Source organism: Anarrhichthys ocellatus, unplaced genomic scaffold (genome assembly GCF_004355925.1).
Source record: "Anarrhichthys ocellatus isolate YVR2014 unplaced genomic scaffold, GSC_Weel_1.0 scaffold30, whole genome shotgun sequence".
NCBI lineage: Eukaryota > Metazoa > Chordata > Actinopteri > Perciformes > Anarhichadidae > Anarrhichthys > Anarrhichthys ocellatus.
The window spans coordinates 4,308,422-4,321,155 of record NW_022280060.1 but is presented as its reverse complement, the minus strand read 5'-3'; the positions used below and the strand labels follow the sequence as shown (position 1 = coordinate 4,321,155).

Below are 12,734 nucleotides of genomic sequence, written 5' to 3'. Positions count from 1 at the left end.
CCAATATTGTGGGCTGTAAAAAGGTTGTTTCCCTTGCGTCCTCACATGGGTGTCCATAATGCATGTGCATTAGTATCTTCCTTTAGCTCTACCTGACAGTTGGTAGCTTGATCCCAGCTTACTTTACTTTACTAAAAGTTAACATTTTTTGTTGTAGTAAATTGTGATTTATAATTATAATCCAGTTGCAGAACCTCTGCACCAGCAGTCTCTTAACCTGCAGTTTTAGACATACAAACTTGTGACGCATTTTGGCACAGGTTAGCATGTCTTGAGCAATATGTTACTATGCTAAGAATGGTATGTTCATTCTTTAACATTTTGTCACTCCAATAAAAACATACCTAAAAACCTGTTGACACGTTGATAGGCATCATACAGACAGAGAGAGAGCGACTGAGTTTAAAATATAAAACTTTTGAGGTTTTTAAATCTTAAAAATCAAATAAATAATTAAGCTTGAACAAAACTAGCACAGTCCTAAATTCAGATGGAAATGATAGATAGTGGGAGTGAAAGAGAGGCGTGCTAGACTACATTGACTGGAAAACTTTTTTTTCGGCCTGACAAGAAGTTGGCCCGGCCCACTCCACAAGGCAAACAAGCAAGATCCATCCATCCAGGCCTTTCATTCGTATGCCAAAACACCAGTCGCAGAGCACCTCCGCCAGCACTTCCATCATACCAATATCACATATGGACAGTGTTGTGTTACTATTAGCAGGACGAGCGGACTGCCAAGCAGCACAGCAGACCTGACAGGAAGAAGGAGGATAACCACAGGATGGGGTTATGGGTTTGTAGAAATAAATTGGACTATCTAGCTACCTGACAAACTCATTTGCCTGGGGAATGACTGACAAAGTTAATTCTGGAATTGATTTAATGGGTAGCAGAGGCACGGGACCTTCTGATAAAGTGCAAAAAGTTGATCTCCGCCAGGTCTTTATTTGTACCTGATTAGTTCTTTGCATTTGTGCCAATTTAACCGACTTTAGAAGCTCTGTTTCCTCAGCGTGCAGTTACTCCTGACATACTGAATCAAGGCCCTTTCTCGCCTATTGACCTTGATTACTTTCAATGAGCCATATACAGACCTCTCCTCTCACAGTACACTGGAGTGAAAATGTCAGTGTACAGCCTGAGGAACTAGTTATTCTGGCTGATCCACAATATTCCTCATGTCAGTTTAAATGTCTGCATTTTGTTGCTATGTGACGTCGGGCACGCAATTCTGGAGATTTCATCAGTTTTAAGTCAACTGATGAATGACAGGCTACTTTAAAGAATGAGGAAAAACATTTTGCAGAGATAACAATCATATATGTGTATGTATGAGCTTCTTTAAGTGGGCTCTTTAGGATTGTCTATAGTGAATCAAGCTCAATACATTTTCACTACAGGTAGTTTTGGGCTTCGGTGGATCAGAAGCTCGACTCTGAGATTGTGGCCTCTAAGTTGTCCAGACAGGCCAGAGTGTCAGAGGCTCATACGGATACAAACACATTAATATCAACGTCACTCGCCACCCGCACCCAGTGCCGAGACGGCTCCAGTTTCACGCGGCATTCAGAGGAAAAGTCAGGTCATGTGCTGAACCTCAGTTTTAATTAGCTAATGGCACTCCCTGTTTCATCTCCTGGTCTGAGCTGATTGCTCACAAAAGACTCCATTTACCCTGAAAACACACGCCATCTTGGCACTGACCCACGCTCTATGCCTCCACGTCTGCTGCCGAGGGATTTTGCCACTCTCCCTCCAAAAATCAGTCCAGTAAATCTAAATATATAAATTCGCTGGTGTCAAAAAGAGGAAATTCCATGATCCAAGCTTCTTTTTTTTTTCCAGCGGGCCTTTCCTTCAACAAGTGGTTTGAGTGTGTCAGTGAGTGTTTTGGTGTTTGTCTGTGTGCGCTCACTTGTGTATGTGTTTGGACAGGGTCCAATTAAGCAGCTAATGCAGGCTGTTTTTATCATTGTAAAATGGGCGGGTGGCTTTCTGTCTTGCCAACATATGACCAACACTAAAAACACTAAAGTATGTGAATCTACCCGTTTATGGAGGAATTTTCTTTTACTTTGAAATAATTTGTCAATTACATCACATCGATGGTATGAACCCTGGGAGAAGAAACCGGTAACTTTGATCAAATAAAAGTTAAAAGTGATACTGTAAATTACTATGAACATGGTGCAAAATGTTCACCTCTTTAATTAATGAGATTTAAATCAAACCTAGTAAGCACACCTTCTCAGCCAGGTGAAAACATACCATTTCAAATGAAGCCATGATATTGTATCCAAGCCAAAACTGTCTTAACAGCACAACCATCGTCATCTACAGCGCATACTTCACCTAAACTGTGCTTAAAATTATTGCATTCCCTAAAGGATTCTTACTTTGAAATTCTGCATGTTAATAAAGTAGCGTAACAAAACCACTGAATCAGGTTTCATGCCTTGAATCCTTCATCCCACCATAACATATCCTAAGCATACTATTGTTTTTAGTACCAAAACAGCTATGCCAAACTAACCACAAAAAGTGCGCAGGGCTGTACTCCTGCCTGAAGTCGTGCCTTGTAAACGCTCCGTCCCATCCACGCAGACAGCGTCGTGGTTTCGGAGGATATTAGTTGACCTTCAGAGCTCACAGACCAGTCTTCAGACACTTCAAATCCGCTCGGCCGGCCTCTGACAAAGCAGAACAATATCGAAGTCTGGGACCATGTCAGGGCTACTCTTGCAGGATATATTTTTAATATTTATGCAGACACAGGAAAAAAATGTAATAAACTGAAACAACAAGTGAATTAGGCATGAAACACAACAGGATATTGCAGAGAGATTATGTTGTTTCCTCTTCGCCCGTGTGTCCTGCAGTGCTTGCCTGCCCTACACAACAGCCCAGGGCTCGCTCTAATTGGCGGCGAGAGGGAACTAAACATATTTTGTGGAAAGGGAGCAGAATTTTTTAAGAGCTATAAAGTCTACATCTACATTAGGAAGGAACTGACTTTTTTTTCAAACACAGAATTTCTTAAAATATGAGCCAGGTACAGACTGTGACAGGCTCATGCAGGGGTCTGGGTATGACTTGTGATAATGACTTTTTCCTGCCAAGACGCAGCATGAAGTAAACGCTGTGCAGCTGTATGAGGAAAAAGAGATACAGTATATATATTGAGAGAGGGAGGCAGAGGGGGAAAGAGGAGAGAGATGTGTTATGTTTGGATGTGAGGAGAGCCATGTTTCATGAGCGGCCGTCGGAATCTGCTGCTGGAAAGATAATAAAAGGGATTAGCTCTGTTTTTTCTACAGCATTTGGTCCTAAAACAGAATGTCTCATCTGCTTCCTCTTACGAATTTCTCAAATTCTTGAATGCCTTTGTCTATCGCATGAGCACAGCAAACACAAGAGACATCAGGGCTAGTGACCAGAAACGATATAAGAGCGGTGATACACAGGTAGTATAAACTCAAGAGGCAGGACTCGACAAATGTAACTGGTCCTTTTTGTGTTCATAAATTGAAGTTAGGCCTCATAACTGCTTTCTTTAATGACGTAAAATGATTAGGCCTATATCAATAAGAACTCTTGCATTCAGCACTAATTTGCTGTATTTCATGTTGTCATGTAGATAGAATGGACTGTGTTTGTGTGCATATGATGAATATTACCCAATCATTTCTGGTGCTTCACAGAATAAAAGGATATTTTCTTTGAAATCCCAACATTTTTGTCACATTGTGACACGTTGTAAATTGATTTAAATAGTAGTAAAACATATAAGTTGTGATGAACACTGTTATGCTCATCTAACAGCAGTAACAAAACAATGGACAGCTGATGGAGCTTAATCACACGTCCTAATCAACTGATTTAAAAGGACGTCTCTCGTGGTCGGGACTAAGATGCAAGGAGAGGAGACGAAAAAAAGGAATTAAGGCAACACGTTAACATATTGAAAAGCACCCCTGGTTTCCTATAAGTATGTAGTACTTACTTAAACCTGTATAGACTATATACAAACACAAACACAGTTACAAATACACACAGAGAGTGTGTTTATTTTCTCTGGCCCACCAAGTTTATCTGCTGAAGTCCCAGATCAACATACATTCAATCCCTGCTGATTCAAGCTTGAAAACATTTCACATTTCTGTTTATGCTCCGTCGGAAAAGCCGGAGTGTTACAACCCAACGTACTGTACTCGGAATCAATACTTCCTATTGTGAGAGTCAATGGAAACAATATCCCCATTTTCATATAACTGCATGGCCGTGAATACGTGCGCTTGTGTGTGTGTGTGTGCTTGAAATGAGGGTGATCGGGAGGTTACGGTGTGTAGCAGCGTTTCACAGTGCCTCATGTCGGCAGACAGAATCCAGTGGCTCCTCTACACTGGGCCGAATTGTTCCAGTGCTTACATATGGTAAACATCTCCAAAAACACACACGTACACACACCTCCACAGTGTCACATTCATGAAATACACCTACACCGCATGAACATACAAACATTCACTCAGTGTCTATTTGCTGTGTGTCACCCAAATGTCACTACAGCTCTCGGACTAAAAAGCCACACCCGCACAGCGCTACAAAGAGCAACAGCAACAACAACGGTAGGAAAAAAAAAGGATGAAAGCCTTTAATACAACACACTCCTAAAGCGTAATTAACAGCTGGGGAACGTACAATGCAGCAAATTACTTCCAAATGTTTTGTTCACGCTGGGCCAAGGAAGCAGAACACTAATAGCTCGAAGTGACGTAAAGCAGGGAGAACAGCAGCAAAGGTTGAGTTTGTGTCTTTTTGGCTTCAACCGGCGTTCAGCTCAGATGTGCACTAACAAGTATCAGAATTAGTCTGAATCAAATGTCTTATCCAACTCCTAAGAAAACAGCCATTGAATACAACTTTCTGTTGAGAGACCCTCACCTCAGCTAATTTGACAAGCCACTGTTACTTAAAAGAAGAATAAAAAAATCCAGGTCTTGTTTATTTCTCTAAGAACAAAAAGGCCTGGAGATAAAACAGGTGCTGGAGCAATATTGCAGATTCAGTTTTTCAATAATTAGGATTTGGAGGGGTTCCTGAACTTGAAGAGGACCACTTCTGACAGGGGCTTCAGGGGTGAAGCCGTGAATTGAGCAAGACTAGCAAATGTTACCGACCGTCCCTTTGTGGCTCCCTTCTCCAGACTACTACATTTCTCCTCATGTTTGGCTTGGATATGAAGCCAACTCACTTAATACTTGTGGGACAGCTAAACATTTAAAGCTCCCATTTAAAAGGATCAAGTGTAGGCATTGTTTGGTTATGTTCACCATGTGTGTTGGCTTTTCATGATCTGAATCCCGTCTCAAGAAACAGAGTGCTCGTGAAAATAAACATGGCTTCGCCCTACACAAATTGTGGACTAATTGTGTATTTGGACAAAATTATTCTTACGGTTGGAGGGCTTTTTCCATTTGCTAAGGGACGCGGGGGAGTGACAGCTTGACATTGATTAGTGTGTTGACTTGTGGAATTGGAGCCTTACCTGTAAAGAATACAACCACAAATCTATTTATACTGACGAGGTAGTGCTCCTCTTACAGCAGCTCATATCTCCAGAGGAGAAAAAGAATCATTTTTTTACCTGTTCCACTTAAAATACAGGAATTACAATCATAACTGTTTCTCAACCAAAACAAAATACAGGTTTTTGTTGAAAAGTAATCAGCAGTGAAGCAAGTCCAGTCATGTTTTTGGACACAATTGACGTGTATCTCGTTGAGGAAAAATCCTCTTGAGGGACTGCATTACTCTGTGAAATATGTGCTCGTGTCGAATTAAATTTTTTAACAGATGGTTGCAATTATGGGACAAACTATATTCATATTGAACCAATAAATACAACCAAATACTTGATGACGATGACTATGAGGGGATTTACAACAATACTGGCTATGTTGTGAATATGAGTGACCACAGGTGTCTGATCTTTGGGGTGTGGCAAGTGTTTGCTGGATAATTTGACAGGATTATGATGACTCACCATACACTTGTTAGGTTTCTCTCCGGAGTGGACTCTCATGTGAATGAGCAGTTTGTAGCGGGCGTTGAACGGCTTGTAGCGACGAATGCAGCCGGCCCAGAAACAGGTGAAGTCCTCACCTTTGCGCTGGTCGATGTGGACTTTCTCAATGTGCCTCACAAGCTCCTCCTGCAGCTCGTACGCAGCACTGCAGTCAATCCAGCGACACACCTGCTTATCAATCGCTGCTCCTCCTCCGACTTCTTCCCGCTCTGGGGCCGTGTGAGACCCAGGAGGGCCTCCAGAGGTCAGTTTGAGTCCCAGGGAAGAGGTTGGTGCCGTTTGCTGGCTCTGGTGGTGCAGCAGGCCCCCAGGACTGGGCCCCACGTACTGGTGAAGGTGGTAGGGTGGAGGCATAGTAGGGCGAGAGGGGTGGTTAGGCTGACGAAGGTGTCCGTTGCGACCACTCAAGTGATGGTGATGATGATAGTGGTGCTGAAAGAGTTCGTCTTCACTAGGAGAAAAATCATCCAGCGGCTCCTGTTTGAGGGCAGCCCCTGATCTTTGGCCCCCGTCAAGGAGAGCCCCAACTTCTGGCCCCGAATGCAGCATGCCAGACATCAGGGCCCCACTCATCAGTAGCCCCAACCCGTCCGAGCCTCCTCCTCCTCCCACACCTCCCCCGGCACTTCCTCCCGCCCCACGCCCCGGCAGCATGGAGCCCCGCTCCTCACAAAGCCCCTGGCCCTGCTCGGGCTCCACTGATGACACTGAAGAGGAGGACGATGAGGAGGAGGAAAGGGACAGCAGGCAGGTGGCAGGTGAGGATAGCTGACAGCTCTCCTGTAGCGTGGCCTGCTGCGGGCTGCCGTGAGGTGGGGGCCTCTGGGGGGCTTCCCGTGAGCAGGAGTTAGAGAGCGGGGATGTAGAAGAGGAGGAGGAAGAGGAGGAGAAGCCGGCACTGCTGGCGTGGTTGGGCGAGAGGTTAGTGCGGAAACCGTTGACGCAGGCAACCATGGACATCTGGGAGGAGGAGCAGAAGATGGCGGTGATATTGATCTCCTCGGAGGAAGTGCCAGTAGCCAATGGGGAACCTGTGGCAGCAACGCTGCCGGCAGCGGAGGTGGACGGTGAGGCCAGGGACAGGCAGCGTCTCCTCAGACTGCTAGCACTGAGCAGCCGCGCTGAATGACGAGAGCCAGTTGGGGACAAAGCCAGTGGGGAGGAGCCATCTTCATTATTAAACGGTTGCACTGCGTTCCCTGACACAGCACTACCTACACCGCTCACAGTGCATACGCCACCACCGCTGTTGCTAACTCCAACTATATCGTCCCTTGGCATCCCCAAAACCTGGCCTGCCCTGCAGTTCTGAAACCCGGCCGGAGAAGTGCTGTGGACCCCGGACGCTGAGTTGGAGATCTTGTAGCCCATTGAGTTCTCCTCTTTGATTGGGTAAGGGAGTGAGGAGCGAGTCCCGTTGGCACCACCGCAGCCCAGGCCGGGTGAGGCCCCCGGCAGGGTCCTCTGGAAGGCAGAGGAGGATCTGTAAGGAGAAAAACACACAAAGAGGAATATGAGCGCCATTAGCTCACAGGCCGATGACAGATAGCGGCTTGTTCATCCTTCCCACCGGCAGCACAGTCAGAGTTTAGCCCCTTGCTAACCCCTCCTCCTCCAATCATTCTCTCAGTTTACATAAAAATCCTATCATCCTAAATGAGTCCCACTGATTGAAAATAATTCAACCAAGTCTTTCATACATCATAAGGGACCTTAGGGAAACAAACATTAACATTGAGTAGGATTCAGTGACTTAAGGGGATGTTGGACACTTTGTAGTATCCACTGCTGCTGATGATCTAGAGTGTTTTCATGAAAAAATGAAACAGGATCTCCTGGTAGTGAGAGGATATGAATGGGCATTTATGACTAAGAATAGAGAGAGGGGGAGGGATGGATGGCTACTGAGACCGAGAGGCCACTGGCTAGTGTGTCCATCTGACAGGCTTTGATGACACAAAGGGGTTAAACCCAACCCAATATTGGGGATAAATAGGGAGTCACCTGTTTTGGTGGCATAATTGCGGCCTATGAAGGGTCACCGTTTACAATACTGTGTATTATGGTGGGAATCTTTGCCCCACTGAATGGGGAACCCAGGTCAGATTTCTCCATGCGTCGCTGTGATCTCCTACATAATCATTCCTGTCATTTGGCTCATTATGGATTTTGTCCAAAGCCCCTGAGTGATGTGAGAAGAGCTCTCTTTTCTCCGGGCTGTCTCATGAAGGTATCGTCTTTGTCCCTTCCCCTGAGCGCGATGAGGGGAAAAAACAGAGCTAACGCTAGCTAACGTTGTTGTTAATAAAGACTTCACCCCCCCCCCCCTCTCTCTCTTTCTATTCAGGAGCACCATTTCCTGTTTGGCTATCGTGAAAATATTGAGAGACCATATGAAAGAAGTGAATGACTGTCCAGGAGCACTTTGATCGGATGAGGAGGGGAAAGAAGGGACAAACCCCACAACAGAGAACTTTACTTAAAATTCTTTCTGACTGGACCGAACGGTAGTCAGACAGGAGAATCGCATTAGTGTAACATAAATGTTGTATTTTGGACCCTATCGTTGTGTTTTATGAGACTGGGTAAAGCTTTCCAGCTACATATGTGTACATCTGGTTCACAATAGCAAAGATAATGAAAAACACATTGTACCTGTATATTTTCAGTAATACTACACCCAACAGGAAACATTCAAAACTGGAACAGGAACAAAGTTACGATAAATGGCAATGATAGTGACAGTTTACCTGGTGTCTTGGTGAGGGCCGTCCTGCAGAATGAGGTCGGGTGTAGGTCTGTTGCTGTGGAGGCTCTGGGTGTAAAGCCCCCCTAAATGACCCCCCACCAGCAGTGGTAAGCTCTGCCCACATCGCATCAGGGCGCCCTCGGCGTCACCCAGCTCGGTGTCCAAATCCTTCTCTGAGCAGTAGGGAGTATTCGCTGAAAGAAGAGCAGAAGAAATATCACATAACTGGCGAAATCCTCAATTTGTGAAGCTGAGCAGTGACCCCATGTCACTCTCAAATTAAAAATGGGCTACGCAGAGTGAACCCAGGGATCTACTGACTGCCCTGGAAGAATATTCACTTCATATGGGATCCATGCCATCAGTGACATGTTGAAATCCTATTAGATTATGCATATTCTCTTGAGGAACAATTGTTGGCTGCCACAACTGTAGTATCTAGTGATATATGGAGAGCTCTATGGCTAAATGATGACAGTAAGAATAACGTCTGAGAGATTTACTGCCAAATATTATTACTGGAGTAATTGAAGAATTGTATTCCAAATGGCGATGCGTCCTTTTTGCAAAAATAAACAAATTCAAATGAATGTGCCTGGAAGATCCAGCCAGTAAAAGTGTAACCAATGTATACATATTAAATCATATGCTGTCCTTTGTATTTACCACCAGTTGTTCTAATGCTATTAAATCAATCATTTTGTAAAAATGGTGACCTCACTGATGGATTTAATTAATTTGTCATTTGGTAAATTGGTAAATTATAAGTAAAAAATAATTATATTAAGAGTGATGAAAGTACTCGGTGATCTAATCTAGACGTGCTTTGTGAAGGGCAAATGGACTTGCTTTAGATTATTGATGATGTTTCATTCAAAAGGCTTCTTAGGTTTTTTTCTGTAATAAAAAAAGGAACTATGGTGGAGGAATAATTTATAACAAATTACCATAAATACACATGACCTGTTTGATGAGGAAAATTCATTGAAAAAAAATGTTTCTAAATTAAAACAGCTTTTTATATCTGCATTTACTTTTTTGGATCAACTATAGTGATTTTTCTTTTTATCATTCCAGCCTGACTATTTGAGAAGACATAAAGGCTTTATGAATGGGACCCAAAACATAATAGAAATAGGAAAGAGAGAGATGAAAGTGAACGAGGGGAGGGCCTTGATGTATGAGGAAATATTTGTGAAGGGTAAGCTGATATACCCACACTCTCATGTGTAGGCGACCACGCGGCCCCTGTTCCAACTTTCCTAACTCAATTTCTCAAATTCAATTTTCTCCTAATGATGTTATTGACAATGTTATCACACACCATGAACTATTATTAATAAAGTCACCTATACACCCTGTATGTGGGAGAAAACATAAAAAAGGTACTGGTGGGAACGGATAAGGTAAAACATGAACTAAATCTGAAAAGAGTCAGAGAAATATTCAACAAAAATCTGTAACAGTTGGAAAACTAAAGACTAACAAAGGAGAAAGATATTACAACATGAGGAACAAATGGCGAAGGAGAGTAAACAGTAGAAGAGAGAAGGGGGGGCTGTTTTGGAATATGGGAAAAAGGTTAGAAGGACGAACAAAAGACAAAGAGAAAACAAGGGAACTTTGTGAGCCATGTTATCCCCAGTGTAAGAAACATCTTTTCACACATCCCTCCTACAGTGGATGTATCCTTAGTCTCCTCTGCATTTGTCTTGTCGCGGGTCATGGCTGAAACACAAAGAAGTAGAGAAAAGGCAAAGCGAGCAACGCAAACAGTCGAGTATCGCCGGGGGACCGTTGGAACAACGCTGGTTTCACTCAAAGCCGTTAACAGAAGGCAAGATGTCTTTCAGCTCTGGTCTGTTTTTAAGCAATACAAATCGCTGTGTTTATCAAATTTTGGATTGTTCCATCTTTTTTGTTTGACTTTTTTTTCCTTGCTTGTTGGCCGAGCGCTTACAACTGTGTTTTAGTATGAACGTTTCAAGGCCCGCTGACGTGAAGCCAAGTGTTTCTCTGCCTCAAGTCAGGAGTAATTCAATCAGGATGGCCAGAAGTGACATGAGTCAGGATGGCGATGACTAACATCGTCAGAGATCTCTTAATTAGGCATTTATTGTCCATACACATGCACGCAAAAACAACAAAAACAAACAAATAAAACCATTGTCATCATAAAGCACTGGATGTCCTGGCAGTCGGTCAACAAGGCCTTGACTGAATGCACATGCTCTCTCTCACACACATATCTTAGTCACCACTTAGACCCAAACCAGGAAGCCCGGTAAATGTAACCCGAATTATGAGACAATGCTCGCTGTTTCACAACACAGAGTGGATGCTTGCCAGGAAAAGTCCACCATGTAAATGAGTCAGACATGAAGAAAAGACAGGGATGATCCCAGAACACTGATTACCTGTCTGCAGATGATTCACTAAAACTTACAAATAATACAACCATTGTTTTCTAGCATGATTTTTTTCAGGGAAATATCACTTCACTGCCAGAACTCAGTGAACTAAGGTTGCTCTGAGCTTCGTTTTTTGCATGTATTTTACAAAACACTACACCTAATATTAGGTCTGGCTATTGAACCTCAATATCATTTTGGTATCGACTTCTGAAATTTGTCTCAATTCACAAACGGAAAGCGGGCAAATATCCTGTTACAACCTTGTTTACTTTTATTTTATGGTCACTTTTAAACTATTTGATGCAAGCAAGAGTTTTGTACGTCCGTTTGTGTTTAGCCGACATAATTTGGAAGCTTACACTTCTTTAAGGAGCTTTATTTAATAGTCCGAACATCGAAATCGGATCTTGCCCTCTAAATATAAATTAAATCACATTGCAAGGGTTTTGTCAAAATTCTATGTATATTTCTGAAATATGGTATTGATAAAAGTCCGGCATTGTATCTGCACTAGTATCAAACATTTACAAAAAAGTCCCAACCCTGCCAGGTATGATCTAATACTAAAGTACATGTTCTCTAAGAGAACATAAGTACATATGTTTGGGAATGTTGGATTAATAGACCACCATGCTGTTTGGTTAAACTGCATCTACATCAGGCAAGACTTTACGTAAACCTGTAATAACAGATATTTTTGGCCACTTGGAGGCAGTGGATACAGAAGCTGTTAACACTGACATATAAAAAATAAAAAAAGATGTTGCTCAAACACCTATTTAAACATCCATCAGATACATAGCAACATTAGTATTTGTTTGGCGTTGTGTGAAAGGTGTTCAATATGGAATGCAGAGCATATCTATTGTCTCCACGCAGCTCTCAACATGGAGACGTCTGAGCCGGCTGCTAGGAGCTAACAGTGCTAACAGCATGGACATCGCAAACAACTACAACAGTGCTGACAGAGCTAACAGTGTTTCCCCGAGGGGGGAACAGGACTTCATTCTCTGTTCAGGATGCTATCACTCCACTATATCTTTACATTGCAAATAGTTGTTTGCTGCTCTAATTTGTGGCAGAACCATTGACTGGACTGGAGAGAGACACTGAGTGTCACTGAAACAGAGACTTTGAAGTTATTCGTTCTATCACAAGCAGGTAGCCTTGCCTGTGCTCCTGTATCCAACGTTTATGATGACGGCTGTGAAAGCTCAAGTGGACTCGCGTTACTCCATCCTAGAGACACCTTCTTAGTGTCTCCAGGACGTTAAAGTCGGAGTGTTACACGAGTGCTAAAGGTCTTGCTGCAGAAAGTTAGCGCTCCAGTGATTTAGAGCTTTGCTAGATTAACAGCATCAGTCATGCTCTGGTTTGGGAAACGGGCTCCTCGACATATGGTGGCTTGGATGGGACCCAACAGTAAATTCAGTTTATATTGAATGTGCCATGGTAATTTAGCGCTGAACATTTCATTGTGTGT

The 12,734-nt window shown here is 43.2% G+C and overlaps 1 protein-coding gene across 2 annotated transcripts in view; it reads right to left on the bottom strand.

The window, feature by feature from the left end:
• Positions 1 to 12,734, bottom strand: part of glis1b (GLIS family zinc finger 1b) — a 65,876-nt gene that overhangs the window by 29,845 nt on the left and 23,297 nt on the right. For both annotated transcript variants that reach the window (XM_031863927.1, XM_031863928.1), the window contains exons 3-4: positions 8,839 to 9,031; positions 6,047 to 7,571 (exon numbers count right to left, since the gene is read on the bottom strand). In XM_031863927.1, the coding sequence (XP_031719787.1) occupies positions 6,047 to 7,571; positions 8,839 to 9,031 (1,718 nt within the window). The remainder of the gene's footprint in view (positions 1 to 6,046; positions 7,572 to 8,838; positions 9,032 to 12,734) is intronic.